This window comes from Bos grunniens, chromosome 19 (assembly GCF_055505025.1).
Source record: "Bos grunniens cultivar Pamir isolate PY7600 chromosome 19, Bosgru_T2T1.0, whole genome shotgun sequence".
Lineage (NCBI taxonomy): Eukaryota > Metazoa > Chordata > Mammalia > Artiodactyla > Bovidae > Bos > Bos grunniens.
The window spans coordinates 19,833,280-19,859,081 of NC_141183.1; the positions used below are offsets into that span (position 1 = coordinate 19,833,280).

At 49.5% G+C, this 25,802-nt stretch overlaps 1 protein-coding gene across 1 annotated transcript; it reads left to right on the forward strand.

The window, feature by feature from the left end:
- The first annotated feature begins 6,587 nt into the window (after window positions 1–6,587).
- On the forward strand, window positions 6,588–25,350 carry MEOX1 (mesenchyme homeobox 1). Its single transcript, XM_086355333.1, has 3 exons — window positions 6,588–7,389; window positions 21,743–21,915; window positions 23,242–25,350. The coding sequence occupies exons 1-3, from the start codon at window positions 6,921–6,923 to the stop codon at window positions 23,362–23,364; spliced, it is 765 nt and encodes a 254-aa protein (XP_086211459.1). The 5' UTR covers window positions 6,588–6,920; the 3' UTR covers window positions 23,365–25,350.
- The last annotated feature ends 452 nt before the right edge of the window (window positions 25,351–25,802 follow it).

Below are 25,802 nucleotides of genomic sequence, written 5' to 3' on the forward strand. Positions count from 1 at the left end.
TAGAATCCTGACTTTTAAAAAAATAGTGGAAAGATCTTGTAAAACTAAGCCCAAGTTCTTGCAAGGCAAAATTGGCCAGTGTCAAGCAGCTCTTCCCTGGAGAAGGTAATGGAAACCCACTCCAATATTCTTGCCTGGAGAATCCCATGGACAGAGGAGCCTGGCAGGCCACTGTCCGTGGGGTTGCAAGAGTCGGACATGACTTAGCAATTAAACTACTACTGCTAAGCAGCTCTGGGCCCCCTCTGTCTCTCATTGTAGCCTGGGTATCCCAGCTGGCTTCCCTAGCTTGTGTTTACTTGCCTGGCCCCTTGAGGGTTCATGACCCCTAGACCCAGAGGTCTCTAAGGCTTCAGGCCTTGACAGTCACGGTTCCCCCAGGGATGCTGGCCTTTGTCCTAAGTAGAGAGAGTGATTTGGTGCCTGCCCAGGGCTGCCCTTCCCACCTGGCCCCAGGCTCTGGAAGGACACATTCCTTTAGCAACTTCTAAGCCGATGCAGAGCAAAGCACCTTTGAGGAGACCCCCTCTACTCTTCTCAGCCCTCAAGGGCCTTGCAGCCAGAGCCAGTAACTCACAGCTGTGGTTACCCGCGCTGATTTCTGTTTTAAAAAATACTGCTGGATAAACAGTGAGGGAAACCCGAGCTGTTCCCACACCACATAAATCCCTGGTTTGCTGTCCTATCTGGTTAGCTGGTTTTCCCCCCAAATAATGGCCCGGCTGCCTTGCATCAGGGGCTGGAAAGGCGCGCCCAGGGAAGTGGGCCGGGAGTCTCCCAGGCTGGCGCCCTGCCCGGGCCTCCCTCCTTCTCCCTTTCAGCACTTCCTGCCCAGGGGCACTCACCTTTGTCCTCACTCCTTCCACCTGCACGCCCTTGCTCCTCCTGCCTCCTGTCTGCATTGTCTCACTCCCAAGGCCTCCACAGGAGAACTTCCTGGGGGACCCTGGGCTCCTCTTGCAACCAGAAAGCCCACAGACAAAGTAAAACCTGCCCGACCACCACCCCTCCCTCTGGAAGTTCCCCTTGAGAATGTCCATCCAGAGCCTTCTGTCAAAGTGCAGATATCCTGGCTCAGAAAGTAAGGCCAGAGTTTTCTCCATCTTGAAGATTAGTTTTGCCTTGGATGACAGTTTCCAGACTTAGCGGAGGGGGCGGGAAACAGACACCCAGTTGAGTTTGAATTTCAGATAAATAAAAAATTCCTTTTTAGCTTAAGTGTGCTCCAGTATTATATCTGAGTGGCTGTGTGCTAGGTCGTGTCTGACTGTTTGCAACCCCATGGACTTATAACCTTCCAGGCTCCTCTATCCATGGGATCGTGCAGGCAAGAAGACTGGAGTGGGGTGCCATCTCCTTCTCCAGAGGATCTTCCCGACCCAGGGATCGAACCCACATCTCCTGTGTATCCTGCATTGGCAGGCAGATTCTTTACCACTGAGCCACCAATATTACATAGAGCATACTTAACTGGGCTCCCTGTATTTTTTTTCCTGGCTGCCCTAACGAGAGCTTGCCCTTGAGATTCACATGCTTCTAGCTCCTTCAGGCACAGAAGCTCTAGAAAGGGCACGTTTATTGAGCATCTACTGAGTGTCTACAGGTCGTCTATACAGTGAGCTTCTACTTTTCAGTTGAGGAGACCGAGATCAGGTGACCTTCAGGAGCTGGAGCTCAGAATCAGGTGACTCAGTGCCTCAGATGACTGTGTTTTCCAGTCCTCTGCCCACAGTCTCGGTGCAGACAAGTGATGGCTGCACCAAAAACTTACACACAAGAGAGGAAACTCATCTGAGAAATTGTCTCTAATATTAACACAGTGTTTTCTGGGATATAAGGCAAGACCCTGTCATTGGATCCTTGGCGTGGAATGTCCTGCAGGCTTCCTGGAAGCATCTGTGACCGTTGTGAGGACAGTATTCTGTGGTTTACTCAACTCCAATCTGTCCATCGAATTGGTTGAGCCTCATAAAAGTCCTTGGAGAAGGCAATGGCACCCCACTCCAGTACTCTTGCCTGGAAAATCCCACGGACAGAGGAGCCTGGTAGGCTGCAGTCCATGGGGTCGCTGGGAGTCAGACACGACTGAGAGGCTTCACTTTCACTTTTCACTTTCATGCATTGGAGAAGGAAATGGCAACCCACTCCAGTGTTCTTGCCTGGAGAATCCCAGGGACGGGGGAGCCTGGTGGGCTGCTGTCTATGGGGTCGCACAGAGTCGGACACGACTGAAGCGACTTAGCAGCAGCAGCATAAAAGTCCTAGAGGTCAGTAGTGACCCTGGTATCTCAAAGCCTTCCAAGAAGCAAAGGACATATACATTCAAAATTAATCCCAGGACCAGCCACAAACATTCAGGTCCAAAATGATTTCCATCCTTGGAAGACAAGACAGCTTGACTGTCTCCCCTCTCATCCCTCTCCCCTCTCATCTCCCTCTCATCCCAGCAATACTTGGTCTTGCTGGGGATCAGGTGTCTTACCGACTCTTGCTCTACTAAGTGAGTGAATGTTAATGGTCTTCTCCCTCTCAAGTGGCCTTTTGAAGTTGTCCTCAAGGCAAAAACCTCAGGTATTTCCATCATCGTCATCCAGACATTACCACTAAACACTGTACATTAAGCTATGGCACGAGATTTCCTACAATACCTCATTCACTTCTCAGCAACCCAACTGAGAAAGAAGGGAAAGAAGAAAAAACTTATTCCCACTTTACAGATGAAGAAACTGAGGCTCAGGAATTCCCTGGTGGCCCAGCGGTTAGGACTCAGAGCTTTCACTGCTGGGGCCCAGGTTCAATCCCTGGTTAGGGAACTAAGATCCTACCAGCTGCGCGGCACAGCCAAAAAAGATTAAAAAAAAAAAAAATGAAGCACAAATGATAAACTGAGTTACCCACGGCCATTCAGTTTATTAGTGGCAGAGCTGAGAACCCACACTCTCCTGATTCCCAAGGCCATGACCTCAACCCTCTGTTATGTTACCATAGAAGAAGGTGTGGGAGTCAAAGGGCAGCTAGGATGTGCTGTCTTCATCCTCTGTGGAGCCGTGACCTGCCCCATAGTCCAGCAGAGTAAGGAAAGAGGAGATAAAGTAATTCCCCACGTGCATCGCCCTTTATGGTCAGCCAGTTCTTTTTGCAGGCATCAGATCGTGGATCCTCTTAACAGCCACACGAGGCGAGTACTGTCATCTCTGCTTCAACAGCCACATAGCAGAAGAAGGACAAGGCCACACGTGGAACTCGAGCCTCTGCCTCCGGGCCCAGGTTCTCCCCTGACAGCCCTGCAGTTGCAGGCACAGGTCGGGGGTGGGGAGCTGTGGGGGATTCCCAAGGACACGCCCACGTGTTGAGCACAATGGGGGAAATTCCAAAAGTTCCTTGGGATGGCTCAGGTGTGGCCAAGCCCACCATCTTCCTCAGGGACCCTCCTCCTCACGCAGGCTTTTCCTCTTCCTCCTCCAACTCCCCCAACAACAACCAGAAACGGGGTCCCCTCCCTTCCTGGAAACCCTGCTCCCCTTGGCCGCTCAGGGCTTTTTTCCACAAACAGCCACGTCCATCCATCTCTGTCTTGCGGGCCTCGGGGCCTTGGCGGGGACACGCTGACTTTGAGGAGGTTAAAGGTGCCGGTGCTCGGCCTTCATCTAACAAATGGGTCGCCATGAGGGGAGGACCATTGTTGTTCTTTCCCGGCCTCAGAAGAGGAGCCTGTCAGGAAGATGGAGAGGCCAGCAGGCCCCCGGCCGCGCCCCGCGGGGAGGCTGACAGACGCCGGCAGCTGTGCGGCGCCAGGGTGCCAGGGCCCTGCCTTCTCAGCGCAGAGGGCCCCCTGCACCCCTCCCCAAACCCCTCCTGACCTCTCAGCCCCCTCCATGACCCAGGACCCAGCCTTCCAGGGGCAAAGGGCCAGGCCCTGGGCCTCCCTGGGATGGGGTCCCTGGCCAGATGGGGAGGACAGAGCCGGAGTCCGGTTATAGCCTGCGGGCCAGACCCCGGGAAGGTTCCTCTCCCTGCCAGCCTCCTGTGGATTCCTTCCAGAGCCCCCACAGCCTGCAGCCCCTCGAGGGACCTCCCCAGGCTGTTCTCTGTGGAATTCCCTCAGTGCCCCCTCCTCAGTCCCATTTGGAATCATCCAGGTAAAGGAAAACTAGATGGACTAGGAAGGGAGCCACTTTTATCCATTACCTACTTCGCACTTCGCATAAATGATTTCATTTCGAATTCTCCAACATTTGTGGGGCGGGCATTCTGAGGCAGTGAGGCCAGGCTGCCTGGGTTTGAATCCTGGATCCTCTACTTCCCAGCGGTGTGACTTGGTACAGGTTATGCAGTCTCTCTGTGCTTCCTCCTCTAAAAGATGAAGAAGGTGAGAACCCAGTGGGCTTTTGTAGCATCCATTGGGGAACGTGGTTGAGGCACTAAGATCAGTGGCTGAGTGGAAGCTGTAAGGACCATCCCAGGTTAGGGGAAAAGGAAGCTCAGAGAGATGAAGTGACTTGTTCTGGGGCACACAGCTGGGAAGTGGCAGATTCCGGACTTGAACTTTGAACTGTCTAACCCCAAAGTCCGTGCTCCTTCCTCAGCATCAAAGTGCTCCAGACTGGACAGCCGGCCACCTGAGGGCAATGCCTGCTTTTGCCGTTTCTTAGTTATGTGATTCCGAGCAGCTCACATTATCTGTCTGAGCCTCTATTTCTTCATGTGCATAAATGTAGAGTGTAATTCTTTCTTTACTCAAAATAGGAGGGTTGTAAGGTTCAGAGGAGAGATGTACGCTCAGTGGGTAAGTCCTGGACAAAGCAGAGAGGGGAGTCTGGTTTGTGGCTTTGACCCCAGCTCCTCCACCAGCCTGCAACACCCTGGCTGCCTGTTCTGGAAGATGAGATGCCTGTTTAATTAACATCATGTGTGCTGCCTCCAGGCCTCAGGGCTGAGACCCATGGCCCCTCCTCGGGGAACCTTGGGCATCTTTGGAACCAGCCAGCATATACACTATTCTTATCGTCCGTTCCCATTTCAGCCCCAATCCTGCTGCACTAGACTATGTAAATAATTCAGTGGGCAAGGAGCTCTGACCCTATATGCTTGGAATGTCATTCTCCAAGAAATTGTATTAACCCTCCAGAGATACCAGCAAGCCATGGTGACTGAGTAGACTCACTGGCCAGTTGAAATGGCAATGGATCCTCCTGTGATGGGCACCAGCCTATAAGACCATGAGAAAGTGAAAGTCGCTCAGTTGTGTCTGTCTCTTTGTGACTGCATGGACTGTAGCCCACCAGGCTCCTCTGTTCATGGAATTCTCCAGGCAAGAAAACTGGAGTGAGTTGCCATTTCCTTCTCCAGAGTATCTTCCCAACCCAGGGATTGAACCCTGGTCTTCTGCATTCATTGCAGGCGATTCTTTACCCTCTGAGCCACCAGGGAAGCTCTTAGACCATGAGACTGTTTGTCAAAGAGAACTCTTTGGGGACTTCCCTGGTGGTCCAGTGGCTAAGACTCCATGCTCCCAATGCAGGGGGCCCGGGGTTCAATCCCTGGTCAAGGAACTAGATCCCATGTGCTGCAATAAAAATCGAAGACCCCCCATGCCGCAGCTAAGATTCGGTGCAGCCAAGTAAATAAATAGTTTTAAAAAGAGAGAGAGAGAACTCTTTGGGGAACAAGAAGCTCCTGATTCCTATTTCCATGCACAGACTCCACGGAAAACTTGGCCCCTGGGGGTGGGGAAGACAAAGCAGGTGGGCGAAGGTTACAGGGCCAGAGAGCAGGTGGGGGAAGCCAGGAGAAACTTCAAGGCACCTACCTAAGTGTCTTTCCTTTGCCTTGGAGAAAAATGACTTGAAACCCCACTAGACAAGAGTGTGGCTAATTGGCATGTAAGTTGGGGGTTAAAGAGCGGAAGGAAGAATCTGATTGTTTTTTTAAGTTACTGAGAAAGTGAGAATGTCACTGTGGGTCGAGAGAAATACTTTTTTTTCTGGAGCGTGTCTCTCTTTCTACTACAGACCGTAGTGGGCCACTGAGACTTGCAAAAAAAATTGCTTTTAATCCACCTTCCTTTTTGCAAGCAGCAGTAGAAGGGCCTTTAAATCAAATGCAATCAGCAAACTTGTCTCTTGCACTTATTCCCCGCTTCACTCCCTGGAATTTGGCACTTGATGGTTTCTGGATCTGACTTAAGGCTTTTTTCAAATCCAAGACTTGGGGAATTTTGTTAACAGTGCAATAAAATAACTTCATAGTGTTATAGGAGGCACATTAAAGAAAGTGTGTGTGTGCTGCTCTCTTTCCTTAAAAAAAAAAAACAGACAATGTTTCTTTAAAAGACTCCATCTGCAAATCCCATTAGATGTGCATATAAGGTTTCTGATGATTAATAGTTGCCTGCTCGGGTTTTGGTTGGAGGGGATCGTGTGTGTGCTGGTTAACCCCTCCCTCTCCTCTCTCACATTTCACTTCAGAAATTTGTCACTCTCTCCCCACCGCAGGATTTAAAAGTGTGTCTCAGCAGCCCTGGACCAGCTCTTTGCAGGCATTTGCTGCGGGCTCCAGGACAAGCCCTCGTCAGCCGGTGCGTCTGGGCTGGGACAGTGAAAATGTTTAGTGTCATCGGCGACAAATACACGTATAGGGGACCCCACTAGGCAGGCTGGTGGGTCAGGGGGAACAGGAAGCCAAGAGCCAAATCCAACATAGGTGTGGGCACACGCATGTGTGGCCACCCACACGTGTGCGTACTCTGAGGAGCAATTTTCATTTTGGTTTTTGTTTTGGTTCCTGGGGCAAATTTTCTATCGAACACTTTTGCCCTCCTGTTGAAAAAAAATCTTTTTTTGTTGCATTTTTAACAATTTGAATATAAAAAGGGTAAGAATCCAAACTTTGAAAGGATTGAGGCGGGCAGCAGACAGCAGATGGATCCAGCGGCCAGCAGCTGCATGAGGGGTCCCCACCCCCCAGCCCCCGTCTGGGGCTGCCTTCGAAACCCGCACTCGGAAGGCACTGGGGCCTCAGGGCTCCCCCACTACCCGCCAACCCCATTCTCCTTCCACCAGAAACCAGACTTCCCAGCGACAGCAACAGCTGCATACCCCGACTTCTCAGCCTCATGCCTGGCAGCCACCCCACACAGCCTGCCCCGGGAGGAGCGAGGCTTCACTGAGCAGCACCCTGCCTTCCCACAGCCCCCCGATTGGCACTTCCCTGTCTCGGAGGCCCGGCGTAGGCTCAACCCAGGCCCCGTGGGGGGCTCCAAGGAGATAGGGGCCAACAGCCCAGGCCTGGTGGACACCACGGGAGGCCCAGGCGAGGACTATGAGGTCCTTGGGAGCACTGCCAACGAGACGGAGAAGAAGTCAACCAGACGGAAAAAGGAGAATTCAGGTAGGTGGCTGAGGAACAGCTGACTGTTCCTTTACTGTGTGACCTTGAGGAAGTTGCTTGCCTTCTCTGAGCCTAGGTAGCCTGATGTGAATGGGGGATAATATGATCTAACCTCCCCAAAGGCAGGAGACTTAAACCAGTTACCTTTGGAGGTATTTCTGCTCAGAATTCTGGGATTCTCTGGTGATAGGGGCTGTGTCTGTGTCCTCACCTCTCCTGGGTTCCAGGAAGGATGTGCTGAAAAGAGAATGAAACAGGATCCACAAAGATTTGGAGGGCAGGTGGGATGGAGCTTCCGGGTACAGGTTGGCAAAGGCTGGAGGGGGCTTTTCTGAACTGGACTGCGTCTGGGTTACAGTTCTCCCCAGTATGCCCCAGCCGGTTCCAAATGGCCCCGAGAGCCCCCGGGCTTACTCCCCAGGAGAGTTAGCTTATTCCCCAAGGCTCAGAGGGCTAGGACCAAGGCTGGGACCCTGGGCAATCAAACAGAACCAGGACTCTGTGTCTCTGGAAGTCTAGAGGCAGCAAAGCAGACATAGGGCAGGGATGCGAGAGGCAAACGCTAAGGTATGGGGCAGACTGCCCGTGAGGAATGCGCTGCCCTACTGGGCTGTGTGCACAGGCCGAGGGGCAGCACAACCTGCTAAGGTCTGGGTGATCTCCCAAAGGCCACTCCTCAGAGGAGCCCTCCTGAGGAGTCACCAATCTTGGGGAGAGTCAGAGAGGCAGGCAGCAGAGGGTAAGCACTGGTGGAGTATCAGAGGCCAGAGGATGGAGCTGACCTAGCAGACCCCAGTTAATGTCCATCTCCTCCTGGTGGTGGGGACTGTTCTTTCCTCATCTCCCCATGGGACCTCCCAACTTCTCTCACCACCCATTCACCTTTTGTCTCATTCGCCGTCTCTATTTCGACCAGAGCAAGACAGTGCCCTTGCCTCCTGCACCTACTGCCCGACTATGTCCTCCTAACGGCTGCCCTTAGGGTACATCTATCTGTCTGAACCTACAGAAAAGTTTTCATGGGGCTAATGAGGGGCAGGCAGCGAATGAGAAGACCAACCAAAGAGAACACTCTCTGCTTTAGTTTACAAAGTGCTTGAAAAGTAGCCCAGATTTCCCGAGCACCTTCTGTTTGCCGAGTTTTGGCAGAGGCCCTGGGGCTGCAGGGATGAATAAGGTGTTCTCGCCCCCAAACAGCTCAAACTGAGAGGAAGGGGAGGCCAGCAGATGCCACTGGCAGTCGTTGTGCTATGACTGAGGGGTTCAAGGTGCTGGAAGAAACATACAATAGTTCTGAGTCGCACAGGTTCGAGTTTGCTCCATCAGGTCTTATCAGTGCCTCGATTCTTTACTCATGGAAAAGAAGAGACTGAAAAGCTTGAGAGGAGTTCTGCTAACATGGAGTTAAAAGAGAGTGACCCACTCATCCCGATGTACCCAGCACTTTCCTGGTTTTAGCATTGAAAGTCCAGTGTCCCCAGGACAGTTGGTCACCCTAGAAGAAAGCTCAAACCTCAGACTTCAGACCCCAAATCCCACACCCTTCAGTAGATCTCAAACACAATCCTCATTTTGAAATATCTGGCCTCCATGCTTGAAGAAGTCCCTCAGTGTGCTCACAGTGGATGATAAAAACCACAGTCCCTGGTGGTCCAGTGGTTAAGACCCCGTGCTTCCCCTGCAGGGGGCAAGGGTTTGATACCTGGTCAGGGAACTAAGATCCCAGGTGCCATGCTTCAAGACCAATAAATAAAACAATAATTTCTTTGATTTAAAAGCAAAGCAAAACAAAACATAGCCCTCTTGGATGCTATGAATAGGAGGGCTCTTTAAATTCTCAGCCAGTTAAACCCTGAACTGTTCCTAGGCCTGGCTGGAGATTTGCTGAGAATGGGACACTTTCTGCTTCTTCTCTCCAAGGAACGCTCAGCTCCTTGGCTGTGCCTAGTTGAAGAGCTCGCCCCTCTACAGCACCTGCCACTATAACTCTTCAATCTCTGCCCACACCCACCTCAGCTACATCCAGACACTTTCCAGGGAGCTGTGAGCCAAGGGTACTGGGAAGGCATGGACAAAGCCAAGGGCCAGGCTTAGACAAGGTCATTCCATGTTTCAGCTGGACCCAAATGCACCATCTTTCCTTTTGATGAGTGGCCCGTGGATGGTGCTTCTCACATGCCAAGCAGCTGGCCACCCCAGGGCACCCTCCTCACAGAGTCAACTTCTGGTCAGGAGAGGTTCCCACCCAGGAGGGGCTCTGAGCTCTCCCTCAAGGTCCTCTCAGAAGCAGCACTGGCAGCAGCAGTCACACAAGGCAGGGCACAGCTAGCTGACTCTCATTCATTCTCTGGGGTTCCAGACACTCTGTGGTCAACATGGAAATCTTTATCCCCCAGTGGCTTGCATCGTCCTTTGGGATTTAATTAAAGAGGCAGGAAAGATCAGCTTTGTAAGAACCTAAAGAAAAGGGAAAGCGATGGGCAGGGCTCACAACTAACTCCAGGAGTCTGGAATTCAGATCACAAGAGACAAATCCACAAAGAATCACCACCCTGGGACTTCCCTGGTGGTCCAGTGGCTAAGACTCCACACTCTCAATGCAAGGGACTGGGGTTCGATCTCTGGTCAGGGAACTGGATCCTGCATGTCCCAACTAAGACCTGGCACAGCCAAAATAAATATTGAAAAACAAAACAAAGAACCCCACCCACCCTATCAATCCTGATCCACTGGTTGGACTATTTTAAACTTTGATATCCTATTCATCATGGACTTTTTGTAAGAATTTTGATTTTTTTAAACATTGTGTTAAAATATTCTTTCTCTTCATTACTGTGGTTTTTGGCACCCCTTGCATGTTGTACTCAATGTGAGTGTCTCGCCCCGGCCCCTGCTAGGCCATCTCTGGAAGGTTAACCAGCACTGATCAGAAGTGTGTTTTCCATTATGCTTCACAATCAGGCAGACAGGTTGCGGGTTGGCACTGCCACTTCCCACTCCTTGACGTTGGGAAAGTCCTTAATTTCTCGGAGCCTCTGTCTCCCCAGCTGTAAAATGGGACTATAATAGTATCACCTTCCACATAGAGTCCCTGCAAAGGTTAAACACTGTGATCCGTGAGATGAACCCTGTGCCTCGCACATGAGTTCGATAATAGTGGTTGTTAATGGTATCAGGCCCGTCTTTGCAGAACTAGTCTCCAGAACATAGAATCTGAAAAATAGCCCTTTGTTTGGGGGGACAGTGGAATTGAACATTTCAAACATGCTGTCTCAGAAATTCCTGAGCCTGGGATATAAAATGTGGAAACTTCTTAAAATCATCGTTGGTCCTGAAATCCAGTTGCCATCAATTAGGAGCCTGAAGCTCAGAGATTCACCAGAGAAGCTGGGGGAGGGAGTGAGTCGTGTCTGGTAAACGTGTCCCAAGCTGGTTGGCCTGGCCAGGAAGGGTCCCGTAACAGAAAGTTACTGAAAGTTCGTTTCGAAAGGAACGTTCTCTGCTCACCGGTCTCCTTCAAAGCTCTGCTAGCCCCAGCTGCTTTCCCATCACTTGCCATCACTGGAAGTGGAGCTGGTTGCTCAAGGAAATGGTCAGGAAAGAGGGGCTCCCTGGACCCCACTCTGAAACTTTCTGTTGGTTCACTGCACAAAGCTGATTTAGGAGTTGGTTGTGATGTTAACTTGCCCTAACCACTCCCGCTCCAGGGGGCCAGGGAGCGTTAAAGACCCCTGCTGGCAAGGACAGCTGCCACTCCTGTTTGCCCCTAATCTGTCATGGCTACCATGGTCATCTTTAATTTATGGGAATGAAGGATTTCATGGTGATTTCCTGATGGGGTTCAAGGGAAGGTCGCGTGTGATCAGCCCGGCAGCAACAGGTGAATCTGATCGGCCGCCTGGGAGGGCCTCTGTGCCTGGGATCCCCGCTGCTGGCTGATGCTCTCACAGTCCTTCTGTCTTCATCAGACTTGCTTTGTCCTCCACCCCATACTCCTGAAGCTCCAACATGTGTGCCTCCCAGGGCTCCTCCTTCCCTGTTTTCTCCCCTGTAAGATCTGATGTCCACCTGCCCTGCCCCTGCCCAGCTACGCACACTCTCAATTTCCCCTGAGGTTGAAAAACCCTCCACAAAGTGGCCTCTTTCCCACCTGGTTTCCCTCTACAGCCCACCCATTCCACTTCTATCTCCACTCAAGAAGCCACCAAGCCAATTTAGTTGCCTTGAAAAGGCACCCTGCTTTTTCTCCCCACCACCCTGATTTGTCCAGTGCTTCCCCTTGCTTCCCCTTGCCTCAAACACCCTTCTCTTCCCACAGCCTTCTGCCTTATTTTAACATCCAGCTTGAAAGACATCTACTCCAAGGATCCTTCACTCCTTCCATCCTTCCTTCATGATTCCACTTGTACATGGCATCATTTCAATGAAAGTAACAGTTTAGAAGTTTCAAATGACAGTATCGCTAGAAACTGTGGCTGATTTTATAAATACAGTTTGCACCTTCATAAAGGAGCTCTCCTGAGGTTTCTTACCATCAAACATCTAATATTTGAAATCTGTTTTTTCTTTATTATGATCAAAAACATATCACGTAAGCTTGACCATCATAACCACTTTTAAGTGTGCGGTTCAGTAGCATTAACTATATATATATATATATATATATATACATACATAAAATTGTGCAACAGATCTCTAGAACTTTTTCATCTTATACAATGAAATTCTACATCCATTGAAAAACAGTTCCTTTTACCCTCTTCCCTGCACCACCCCTCCCCCCAGGCCCTGGCAACCAGCATTCTACTTTCTGTTTCTAAGAATTTGAACTTTCAGTTCAGTTCAGTTCAGTTCAGTCGCTCAGTCGTGTCCGACTCTTTGCGACCCCATGAATTGCAGCACGCCAGGCCTCCTGTCCACCAACTCCCGGAGTTCACTCAGACTCACGTCCATCGAGTCAGTGATGCCATCCAGCCATCTCATCCTCTGTCGTCCCCTTTTCCTCCTGCCCCCAATCCCTCCCAGCATCAGAGTCTTTTCCAATGAGTCAACTCTTCGCATGAGGTGGCCAAAGTACTTGGAGTTTCAGCTTTTTACCTCATATATGTGGAATCAAGCAGTATCTGTCTTTTCATGATAGATTTAGTTTACTTAGCCCGGTGTCCTCAAGCCTTATCTGTGTTGTAGCATATGACAGAATTTCTTTATTTTTTTTAAGGCTGAATAATATTCTGCTGTGTGTATATGCACATTTTCTTTATTCATTCATCTGTAATGGCCACTTGGTTTGCTTCCACCTCTTGATTATTATCAATGATTCTGCAATGGACGTGGATGTGCAAATCTCTTTAAGATCCTGCTGTGAATTCTTTTGTATATATACTTAGAAGTAGAACTGTTGGATCATATGGTAACTATTTTAATCTTTTGAGGAACCACTATACTGTTTTCCCTATAGAATGCTTTTGTTGACCATACTTTTGGTGTCATATCCAAGAAATCATTGCCAAATCCATTCTCTCCATGTTTTCTTCTAGGAGTTTTTTAGTTTTAGGTCTTGCATTTTTAGGCCTTTAATGTATTTTTAAGTTAATTTTTATGTGTGGTGTACAGAAAAGATCCAACTTTATCCTTTTGCTTGTGGAGATCCTGTTTTCCCAGCACCGTTTGTTTAAGATTGTTCCTTCCCCATTGTGTAGCCTTGGCACCTTTGTTGAAGATCATTTGATCATTTATGTGAAGGCTTACTTCTGGGCTCTCTATTCTGTTCCATTGATGTATGTGTCTCCTCTTATGCTGGTATCACAGTGTTTTGATTACTGTCGCTTTGTAATGTGTTTGAAAATCAGGAAGCAGGAAGCCTCCAGCTTTGTTTTTCTTTCTCAAAATTGTTTTGGCTATTCAGGGTTCTTTGAGATTTCCTAGGAATTTCAGGATGATTTTTTCTAGTTTTGCCAAAAAATGCCATTGGGATTTTTGTAGGGATTGCACTGAGTTTGTAGATCACTTTGTGTAGTATGGACATTTTAACAATATTGCCTTTCAAAATCCATGAACACAGGATGTCTTTCTTTTCATTTGTGTCTTTAATTTCTTTTAGCAATGTTTTGTAATTTTCATTGTACAAGTCTTTTGCCTTCTTAGTTAAATTTATTCCTAAGTATTTTATTCTTTTTGATGGTATTGTGAATGGGATTATTTTCTTAATTTCCCTTTTGAATTGTTTATTGTTCATGTATAGAAACACAACTGAGTTGTGCATGTTGATTCTGTATCCTGCAACCTTGATGAATGTATTACTTCTAAAAGGCTTTTGTAGAATCTTTGGGGTTTTCCACATACAAGAGTGTACTATCTACAAAGAGAGATCATTTTACTTCTTTCTTTCTGACTTAGATATCTCTTAATTTCTTTTTCTTGTCTGATTGCTCTGGCTAGGACTTCCAGCACTATATCAAATGGAAATAGTAAGAATGGGCATCCTTGCCTACTTCCTAACGTTAGAGAAAACTATTTTAGTTTTTCACCACTGAGTATGATATTAGCTACAGGCTTTTCATATATGGCCTTTATTATGTTGAAGTAATTTCCTTCTCTTCCTGGTTTGTTGAGTGTCCAAGAATCCTTTGGTGACCTCTCTCTCCACACACGTGGAGCATGCCCTGTTGACAACTCTATTTTAGCATCAAACCACAGTTGGCTTATATCGAGTTATAGATGCACACAATGGCCTTTTTCCTTAAAACAGAAGTGTCTAGATAGCTGGAATGCTATCTGATTCACCTGTGCAGTATCACTAGCACCTACTGTAACATTTGTACACAGAAGCTGTGTGTCTGGCCAATAGCCTCTACTGTAATCTGGCATTCACTCATTCATTTTCTCACTTTCTGAGAGTGGCTCCACCGCCTGGCATGGGGTTTTCACCATGTGTGCTGTGCTTCTGTAAAATGCATCAGGACTTTTGTAGTCTCACTCATGAAAAAGTGTGCAGAGAGCCAGACTTCAATCATAAAACCAGCACAGGGTCAGGGTGAGTGCTGGGGTCAGAAAGATGTGTAAACATCCACATGCAGGCTGGGCTGACTCACAGGAATCCCCTACAGGGCACTGGGGTTGGGTCCAGCAAGGGGAGCTGCTATGGCTGAGCAGCAAAGGGGACCCACCATGGTCAGGCACTTAGGGGGGCTCCTGGCTGGGCAGTTAAAGGGCCCAACTGCCACGTGAACAAGTGGCTGTGCTCACCAGTCTAGAGGAAAGCACCCCTTTTTCTAATTTGCAGAGAGGTCCCTATGGTCTTGCATCAGCTTTGTACCCATCATGGCCTTGTTCCCTCTCCCTCCTTAGTGGTAAGCACAGCTGTAGGGAGTTAGGTGGGGGGCATCTTGGCCCACTTGGGTATAACAAATACCACAGACTGGGTAGCTTAAACAACAGACATTTATTTTCCCACAGTTCTGGAAACTGGAAGTCAAAGATCAAGATGTTGGCAGGTTCGGTTTCTCCTGAGGCTTCTCTCTTTGGCTGGCAAATGGCCACCTTCTTGTCATGTCCTCACTTGGTCATTCTTCTGTGTGTGGTCATTCTCTATGTCCTCATCTCTTCTTATGAAGACACAAGTCAGATTGGATTAAGGCTCACGCTAACAGCCTTCCTGGAGAAGGGAAGATCCACCCACTCCAGTATTCTGGCCTGGAGAACCCCATGGACTGTATAGAACATGGGGTCGCAAAGAGTCGGACACGACTGAGCAAAAGTATTTAAACTACTTTCGTACTCTGTACTTAAAGTACAGAAAGTACTTCTGTGAAAGTACTTAACAGCCTCATTTTAACTTCATCACCTCTTGAAAGACCCTATCTCAAAACAGTCGCATTCGGAGGTACTGAGGGTTAGAATGTCAAAATATTAATTGATAGAGGGGACACGATTCGGTCCATAAACAGAGGAAATGGGGACAAGATTCTAGCAGTGGCACAAATGCTCCAGTTATAAATCCCTTTGGCAGGACCTCAGAGCTTCCCTAGCCCAGGGTCCAGGGTCTGTTGGCCACTAGAGCTTTTCCATTCCTATAGGGTGTTGCTTCTGGCCACAAGGAGATCCTGCATTCTTTTTCGAGTTTGTTTGTTTGTTTGTTTGTTTTTCATGTGGACCGTTATTTAAAGTCTTTATTGTATTTGTTACGATATTGCTTCTATTTTATGTTTTGGTCTTTTGGTCACAAGGCATATGGGACCCTAGTGCCCCGACCAGGGATCAAACCTCCATCTCTTGCATTGGGAGGTGAAGTGTTAACTACTTGACCACCAGGGAAGTCCCAATCCTGGCATTCTTATTTTTTTCGCACAGAGAAGAAAAAATGGAGACTGTTTTAGGAATGAATCCCTAGAGAAGCAGGGTGTTTGACAGACAAAGGAAAGGACGTGATAACAAAATAAATGGACAACCTCAGTAAGTGTCACCTGGGTCATGAGCATGACTCTTGAGCATCATGCTGATTGCAAATCCATACCCACCTCTGAGGGGCAAGACTTGAGGCCCCTGGAGACCCCTAGAGCCAGCGTCCTCAGTGCCCACTCTGCCCACTGAATCAGGCTGCCCTGGCACCTCTCAGCTCCCACCCCCACTCTAGCCTTTTCTATTTCATGTTTTCCCATCTTCCTTGAATTCAATGATGAAGGAACCGTGTGAGCAGCGGGGCCTGGGTCCTAAAGCCTACACTTCCTTTGGTGACAGCTGAGGGCGACATCTGGAACTTATAAACACAAAGCCCAGCGCTGCCTGTGCCTTCCCCAACCATCTCAGAAGCTCACTGCAGCTCCTACCTCTCATTTCCACTGCCCCTCCCCCTCCAATTCTCTGCTGCAAACCTCCATGGTCCCCACACCCCAACTCCTCACTCAGTCCATTCCACTTTCCCTCATCAGAGCCCACCGTTACTGCCTACCCCACCACCACCACCTGGGACTCTCAGCAAACATGACTCTACCCCTAGGCATTCCCATCCCAGAGAACATAACCTAAATTCCCCAGGCCCACTGCTGGGCTCCTCAAAGAAGCTGGGAGCCCTACCATGTCTCCTCAGGCCCCCATGGGAGAGGAAAAGGGTCTAGACACTGAGGTGGGGCGGGGCCCAGAGAGAGAGGCGGGCCAGTCCTAGGAAGCCAGACAGGTCTGGATGCAAACGCATCTGGGGAATGGTTCCATCCAGGTCTTGTCTGTTTTGAGGGCTTTAACTCCTCCGTCTGAAGCTGAAAGTGTCAAAACTAATGAGCAGGGGATTTCCCCAGTGGTCCAGTGGTTAAGACTCCATGCTTCCAATGCAGGGGGCGTGGGTTCAATCCCTGGTCAGGGAACTAAGATCCCACATGCTTCACAGTGTGGTCAAATTAAAAAGAAAACAAAACCACAGCTAATGAGCACATTAAAGGTCTGGTGTGTAGCCCAGGAAACTATAGGCACCATTTTCAGAGGATTTGCCAAGGTCTCACCTAGGGAAGTCCCTGGGAGGCCGACCTGGACACAGATTCAGATTGCCATCCTTGGAGTAACCACATCTCCATACTCATTGTCCCCGCAGCCCAGGGTGACCTAACCTGGACGGGTCCCGGGCGACTTTGGGCAAGCCATTTAATCTCTGGGTCTCAATTTCCTCATTTGTTCTATGGTCTAATGTATATCTTACTGGAGAAGGCAATGGCACCCCACTCCAGTACTCTTGCCTGGAAAATCCCATGGATGGAGGAGCCTGGAAGGCTGCAGTCCATGGGGTTGCTAAGGGTCGGACACGACTGAGCAACTTCACTTTCACTTTTCAGTTTCATGCATTAGAGAAGGAAATGGCAACCCACTCCAGTATTTTTGTCTGGAGAATCCCAGGGACGGGGAAGCCTGGTGGGCTGCCGTCTATGGGGTCGCACAGAGTCGGACACGACTGAAGCGACTTAGCAGCGGCAGCAGCAGCATACCTTACCTACTTCACAGAATAATTAAGAGGATCTAATAGGAAGCAGCCATGGCAAGGAAATAGCTTCCTCTCAAGGAAATCTGGGTTCTCAGCCCACTTCTGCCACTAACTTGCTGTATGTCTTTAGGCAAGTTTCTTACCTTAACCTATAACATAAAAAGGCCACATCAGATCATCTCTAAGTCCCCTTCTAGGTCTGCTATTCTATGATTCTATAGTACAGAGGAAAGCCCAACAGAAGTTTATCTCTGGGGAAGAGAAACCCATTGTCAATTGTCAACTGCAATGTGCTATTTGAACGTGGGGCATGTGACCATCTATCTGGTCTTGGATAGAAATTTATGTTAAATGGCTGTGAGAGTTGGGGAGTAGGAATACAGGACTCCAAAAAAGGCACATTCCCCAACGTCTGTCTGAGCCTCCCTCTAGTCCCGATAAAGCTGTCTGCTGACTTTAAGAAGGCCTGCCAAACGTGACAGCTATTTATGAAATAATTTACCTTGGATGGTGTAAAAGCTCATGGTGGAAACCACAATATCACACAGACACATCCTGTTTGCATTTCTCTGGGCACTCTGGACCATTCCATCATGGCCCTGCTCCCTCTGAGGGTGTGCAGAGGATGGGGTGGGGTCACGTGGCTCCTCCATAGACACAGAGGCAGCCTGCTGAACGCCAGCCTCCTCCCTCTGCTGTCATGGAAGAAGCGCCCTTTGGCCCTGGGGAAGAATCAGGACCAGGAGGACTGCTGTGGATCCTCACGCAGATCAATTCTAGTTACTGTGCCTGGAAGCAATAGTGACACAGATTTGAGCATAGATATGCAAAAGTACTGGGAGAAGGGAAAACAGTTACAAGGCCAGAGATTGAAAAGGCGTCCTTTTCGCACGGTTCTTGAGACGTGGTGTCCCGAGAAGCACCGTGTTTTACTTCTGCCTGTGCTACCTCTCCAGCATCATCCCAGTAGAACCTCTTCTGGTGGTTCTTTCAAAGGGATCTCAGTTGAATGCCATGCACTGTGCTATGTTAACACACGTCTCCCATCTCATTTTACCTTCGAAGCAGCCTTTTGATCACAGTGGTCGCGATAGCTAACTTGATATACTTCTGGCCCTTTTGTCATTTCTAACATTTCTAAAGGGTTCTTAACGCCTGTGGGAAGCTGATGAGGGACAAAGGTCCTCCCGGTGCCACCCTGTTTAGCCGAATGTTGCCTTGAGGTTCACATACGGGTTCAGACACTGGGTTCCCAGCTTATCCTGAGGCCCCAGTGCCCAAATCAGGATAATAAGAGATGAGAGAGGAGAATGGATAGGGAGGGTTTGCCCTGGTTGTCGCCACCTCCACACCCTAACTAGTCCAAGACCAGCTACAAAGGGCTCGGCTCCTGATCTCCCCTCTTCTCTCTAGGAAACATTATGTGCAGGACTCTGTATGTGTGTATAGGATGGGTATAACTGGGGAAGAGGTGTCCATAGGGCACCTATGCACACCTAAGCAGGCCTGGGAGAAGGGGAAGGTGGAGTGTGAGCATCAACCCAGGACAAGGCTTCTGAGAGCGCTGGAGGTGGAGATGTACAGAGCTGCCCCCAGACAGCCAGCCAGCCACCAGAACCTGACACCAGGGCTGATGATGGCCATGGCTCTCGTCAGCTGGATCTGGATTCAAATCTCAGTTCCGCTGCCCCAAAGCTACCCAGCCAAGTTCCCGGGCCTCTCTGAGGTTGCTTCTGCCTCTGTATACTGAGAAGGACTTAGCAAACATTTAGCAAGTACCTCCTATGTGCCGGGTTCAGTAGCAAGTGAGAAAAGCAGTTACATCCCTGGGGAGAGACAGCTATGAATCAAATTATCACACAAATCTACATGACAAAGATAAAGGGATAATAATACTGCCTACTCCTTCCAGTGTTATGTGGGGACGATTAAAGCCGTGACTGCATCTTAGCACAGGTAAGACTTTAAGAAGTGACAGCTGCTATTACCCCAGGCCCTCAAATGGCATCTCAAGGAACCGAAGAATCAGAAGAATACTATATATTCGTTTCAGCGCTTTGAAGTTTTAAAAGCATTTTCCACCTACAGCAGCTTGTCCAGGCTTCCCAATAACGCTGGGAGGTAGATTTCTAGATAAAGAGGCTGAAGCCCAGGGAGGTTAAGCGACTTCCTGAGAGGCTCCAGCAAGAAGATCCAGGATGCAAACCTCGGCGCAAGTCCTCTGGGTTTGACACACCCGCTGATGTGAAAGGAAAGTACTGGGAAACACTGAGTCCCCGGGCAGGAGCGGATGGGAACCGCGCCAGGCTTCGCGGCCTCGCTCCCGCTCCGCGGCGTGACCATGACCGCCCCTCCCTCCCTGGGCCGCGACGGCCAAGGCTAAGGACTCCGGGGGGACCCCGGCCGGGCGGCGCGTTCTTCCCCTCCAGCCCCCGCTCCGCTTCCGGAGAGGTCCGGGCAGGCAGCCCGGCGGGAGAGGTCGCCCCCTTCCTTCCCGGCCCCCGGGCGCGGGTGGGCAGCCCACCCGGACCCGGCGCGGACAGCCGGGCATCGGGGCTGCAGGGAGCCCAGGAATCGGGGCTGCGGGGACCCCGGGAGGCGGCCCTCCTCCGCCTTCTCCGCTTCGCTTCCATACGCCGGTCCGGGGCGGGAGACGCCCCCATCTCTGTCCCGCTCGCCTCCCCGCTCCTGAGCCGCATGTCCCCGCCCTTCTCCCGGGCTCCTGGCGGGGACTCGCCGACTGAAATACAAGGCACTGCGTGGAAAGCGCTAGAAAGAACCGGCAGGTTGAAGTTCCCAACGGAACGCGGAGTGGACGAGGGGGCTCTGTATCCCGACCCGGTTTGGCAGTCTGGCAGTTTGGCCAGCTTCCCAGTCTGTAAAACAAGGACAGTGAGTTGAAAGACTTCTAATTTTTAGAGCCCTGCGTAAAACGTGCTTCCTGGAGCCCTTTCCTGGAGCCCTTTCCCGGCCACGTGGCACGCGTTGGTCGTTCATTGTGTGGGTGTGTCGGTCTCCTTCCTTTACGCCTCTCCACCCACCACTGTCTCTTACCCTGCTCTGGGAGGTCACGATACAGTCCCTTCTATGTATACAGCACTTAACAGTTTGTAAAGCCCTCCTACATGTATTTCATTACAACAGTGTGTGAGTCAAACTGCCTGAGTGGATTCCAGCCCCTCCACTCACTGGCCAAAAGAACAATTTACTTCACTTCTCTGTGCTTAGTTTTCTGGTCTGTAAAATGGGTTTCGTCGTAGAACTCACCTGGCTGAATTCCTGTGCGGATTAAGTGGCTGATATCCCTAAAGTGCTTGGTCCCTGCACCCCTGTTAGCAGCTGCGACTGAGCCCCTGCTATGTCTAACCCAGAGCCTCCTTCATAAATGAACTTCCCAGACTGGGCCCCTCCTGGTGTCAAAGGTAGGGGCTAGGGTAGGTCTTGGAAGCCAGGAAGAAACTTAAAGTAGCGCTTCTCAATGTACATGTGCACACAACTCCTAAGGTTAGTAATAGTGTTAGTCGCTCAGTCTTGTCCCTGACTCTTTGCAACCTCATGAACTGTAGCCTGTCAGGCTCTTCTGTCTATGGCATTCTCCAGGCAAGAATACAGGAGTGGGTTGCCATGACCTTCTCCAGGGGATCTTTCCCATCCAGGGATCGAACCCGGGTCTCCCGCATTGCAGGCAGTCTTTACCATCTGAGCCACAAGGGATGCCCTGACTCCTAAGGGGATCGTGCTAAAATCCAGATTCTGATTCAGTAGATCTGAGGATGGGAGGTGGGCAGCAGGAGATCTTGCAAGTCTGGTCAGTGCCCAGGCTCTGCTGCTACTGCCACCAGACCATCCTTTGAGAAGCCAGGTCTTAGAGCAGTGGTTTGTAACCCTGACTGCGTGTCTGAATCATCAGAAGCCTTGTTAAAACAGATCACTGGGTCCCACTCCCAGAGTTTTTCATTCAGCAGGTGTGTGTGTGGTGATGCCCAAGGATTTGCATTCAAAATGAGTTCCTAGATGGGGCTGATCTCCCCGAGGACAGAGAACCTCCGTTTTAAAGCATCTTGCCCCACAAGCTCACAGCCACTACCAGTGTCAAGTTGAGGGTGGCTCAGGTGGTAGAGGTCATTCAGCAGCCAAAGGCAGCTTCCTGTACTCTGGAAATTAAAAATAGTTGTTTGAGGGGCAGGGCACTTGAGGTTGGGATCCTAAATTCTTTCCATTTCTCTTAGGGTTAAGACATTAGAAGGGATGATAAAGCGACACGGTGGGATCTTTCTCAGCATCCTTTAAAAATAAGAGCGACAGGCTGTGCCTCTGCTTGAAGACAAAAGAAAGGGAATCAAGGTCCCTGCGGTTCATGTCTTCCTGTTTGGGGTCCTCTCTCCCCAGACAACCAGGAGAATCGAGCGAAGCCAGAGGGCGCCAGCAAGGCCCGCAAGGAGCGGACAGCCTTCACCAAGGAGCAGCTGCGGGAGCTCGAAGCTGAGTTTGCTCATCACAACTACTTGACCCGACTCCGAAGATATGAGATCGCAGTAAACCTGGACCTCTCCGAGCGGCAGGTGCAACATGGAGGAGCCCCTCCTCTTGTGGCCATCCCTCATTTCCTGTGCTCTCATCCCCCCCTTCCCTCCCCCCTTCTCCTGGAACCTTCTCCTTCCTCCTCTCCCTCCACCCAATCCAGACATTCTGGTTGTACCTGACAATCACCTGTGGAGATTCTAACAAGGCCAATGTATGGAGCTCACCCCTAAAGATTGTTTTCACTGGTCTGGGGAGGAGTCCAGGCATCAGAATTCTTCAAAGGTCCCCCAGGTTGGGACTTCCCTTGTGGTCCAGTGGTTAAGACTTCTGCTCCCAATGCAGGTGACCGGGTTCAATTTCTGGTCAGGGAACTAGAGCTCATATGAGGCAATTAAAACTGGTGCAGCCAAATAAATAAATACTAAAAAATAAAATAAAAAGTCCCCCAGGTGATTCTCACATGCAGCCAGGGTTGAAATCTCTGCTCTGCTTATCCCCAAATGTGAGTGTGCAGTAGAATCACCCAGGCCCTTGTTTAAAATGCAGATTTCAGGGTTCCACAGTGTGATAGTGCAGTAATAGAGTAATAGAGGGAATCTGCATTTCTAGTAGGTTCTCCAGGTGATTTGGACATGCAGCTGGTTCCTGGGCACACTCTGAGAAAAACTTCCTAGCCGTTTGTTTTGGCCTCTTCTTCAGAGCATTCCACCCATACTCATGCTCTGATGGGGAGTAAAATATAATAATAATTGATAGCAGCTTTCAGTTGAGAAAGTGATCTGCTGGAGTGCTGGATTTAGAATCAGAGGACTTAGATTCAAATCTTGCTTCTACCACTTCATAGCTCTGGGACCTCTGGATCACATCTTCTCCTAACCTCTCCTGTCTCCAACTGGGTCATAACCCCACCCTAAAGGTTTACATGCAGGTAAATGCTGAAGCTCAGATGAGAAAATGCCCACATCAGAGCTACCTAAGCTGGAAAATGCTTTCCAAATGTGCCTAAGGGAAATGTTGGTGTTTCTGTGTTCCCAGATTCCTGGGTAATAGAAGCTTGAGGGAGGGTGTCCACATAAGAGGGGTGGGACTTGTGGAGGGGGTGGGGTCAATGCAAAGTGACATTTAGTACTAGTTCTTCTGTCTGTGATGTTTTCTTTATCTGGAGACATAAGACAGGTCTTTGAACAGATTGATGAGTCTTCCCTTTGGTCTCAATACCTGGAGCCTTTGGAGGCATGGGGAGGGGCAAGCAGAGTTTCGAGTTGGGCTCCCTGGAGCTGCACCCCAGGTACCTTGAGCATCAGTATTGGTGAGGTGGTTACACCTGCCCTGAAGTGACTGGGCTCCTCTGCTTCCTTCATCAGGTCAAAGTGTGGTTCCAGAACCGAAGGATGAAGTGGAAGCGTGTGAAGGGGGGTCAGCCCATCTCCCCCCACAGGCAGGACCCCGAGGATGGGGACTCTGCCGCCTCTCCAAGTTCAGAGTGAGATTCTCCAGGGAGCAAAAAAAAAAAAAGACTGAGGACTGAGCCCCCTACCAATGACCCCTACCCCAATCCCACCTTAACCTTCTCCCACTCTCCCAGGGCAGCCTCTCCACGCTTCACAGTGATTCCTGGACAGAAAGCTGACAGAAAGCTGGGAGCCTTGAAGTTTCTAGAAAGTTCTGTCCAGCATTACTCTGTCTTTAGCAGCCCCTTCCCCAGGGCCTTCGCTTACCACAATTCTCATGGAGTCAACCCAAGTGAATTCGGAGAATAGCTCCAGGGACACTGTTTCTTCGGGTCTAAGCTGCCACCCACGCCTCCTTCTCACAACCTTCCTCCCACACCGGCCAGACCTCCTCCAGTTCTGGACACCTGGCCTGATGGGAGAGGAGGCTTGAGACCAGCTGGTGAGTCACAAAAACAGATGCCCCCAAAGGAAGGCAAGGAGACACACACACACACACACACACACACACACACTCTAGACCACCTCTCCTTTCTGGGTTTTGTTCTGAGGCTTTGGGGGACCTCAGTTGTCCCAAAACCCCGGGGAAAAATCAGTGTGAGGAAGTCTGAAGACAGAAACTTAGCTGCTACAAATCAGAAGCCATCCATGAATCCAAATTGGCTGGCTCCGTGGGCAAGTTCATGAGCGCTGGCTGGAAGCAGACAGTCAGGAGAGCAGCTTGGTATAGGTCTCTGTGTTCCCCACACTGGCCTTTCATGCTGGCTTGACTAGGTGGGTGAGAAGGGACCCAGGACAGCACCTGCTTCTTCAAAATCAATTCAGGGACATACCTGGGATTGTTGAGCTGGACTCCAAGTCTCTGGAACAGCTATTCCTTTTAAATCAGTAATTTCTGGACGGAAAAACTATCCAGATGCTCACATTATTGAAGTGAGGGCTGGAGAGGGTCCCAGTGTTCCGAGGATGGAGCAACCATACGAGGGCTGCTTACTGGGTGAGGGCCTAGAAATGTGGGACCCTGGTGTGGTTTCTTTCTCCAGCTGCAGGGTCTTGTGCTTTCAAAGAACTTTGGCTGCAAAAGGACCAAGAAAATGTCCTACTTTCTCCATGGGATGCATCTGAAGCCCTCCGAAGTGTGCATTCCACAAATGCTGTTATGATGGGAGGAGCTGCCACATTTATGTGTGGACTGCCCAACCCCCACCCCAGGACTGTTGGCCCAGCAACCTGGGGCTACTGACACCTTGAGAGAGGCCCCTGCTTGCCTCAGTGCTCTGTCCCCCAACGCCAGCTGGTGTTGCAGAGGGAGGTCAGCAAGAGTTTGAGTTCTTATATGTAGATATAATCATTCATGTGTAAAAAAAAAATACAAAAACCAAAAACCCACCTCCCTATCTTGAAAGGACAGACTCTCTGGAAAATGATTGCCAAGTGAGATGGCTGGTTAGAGCATGTGTAATTTTTTCTAAACTATACTTCATCTATTTTCTTTAGATTACATCAAGTTAACTGTGTACGATCAATTAACTTAGAAAATTTTTCGAGAAATAAAATCAATAAAAAGAAAAAAAAGAGCAGAGTTTCCAGGTCTATTTTCCTGGAAGAGCTAAGAACCACATGTCTGTACATAGTCCTCTGATACTCATGTGATCATCAGCCAGACAAGATCTAGAAACAAGAAAACAGAACTCCTGTAAACCAAGGTATCCCTTGGTTCTTCAAAATGTAGGGGTGCAAATATAATGGATGTTTAAAAAAAAAAAAGTCTTGTCTTCCTTGCAACTGTATTGTCTTCATTTCTCATTGAAAAATTTTAGCTTTCAGTTTCCGTAACCTGTGGCTTATCAAATAGGCAAAGTTCCATAAACAAAAGGTGAACTCCTTTGTTAATAAAGGAAACTTGACCATAAAACTAACCATCCCTAATTTTTAAATTCAATGTTTAGAGGTTTTTGTTTTTCAGGGTGCAACAGTATATACCAACAGTAATAAAAATGACACGAGAAAAAGTGTCCTCAATTCTGTGTCTTTTTAATTACAAGGGATTTATCTCACCGAGTTGTCAGCAATGGACAAAATAGGCCTGGCTGGACAGAGAGGAGGGAGGGAGCTCGGAGGAGAGTCCTGGCCAGGATTTGGCTCTGAGGCTGTTTGGCCCTGGTGTGGGAGGTAACCAGAAATGACATCATCAGGAGCTGGCAGAAGAAAGCAGACCCACCAAAATCAAGGTGCCAAAGGGAAGGTTCAGGTTCAAAGCCAAGCAAAGCAGACACCCCAGGCATTCCAACACCCGCTGCTAACTCAATTCCTGTGGCTTCAGAGGACATCAACCTCTCTCTTGGTTTTCTTGTCTGTCTAGAATGTTCCTTCTCTGTTTCCCATGCAGACTTAATCTCCCTTTCTCAATGCTTTTGCCTGCATTCCTAGCTCCAGGATTTTCTCTTTCTGTCTACTGCCCTTTTCTCCCTCTT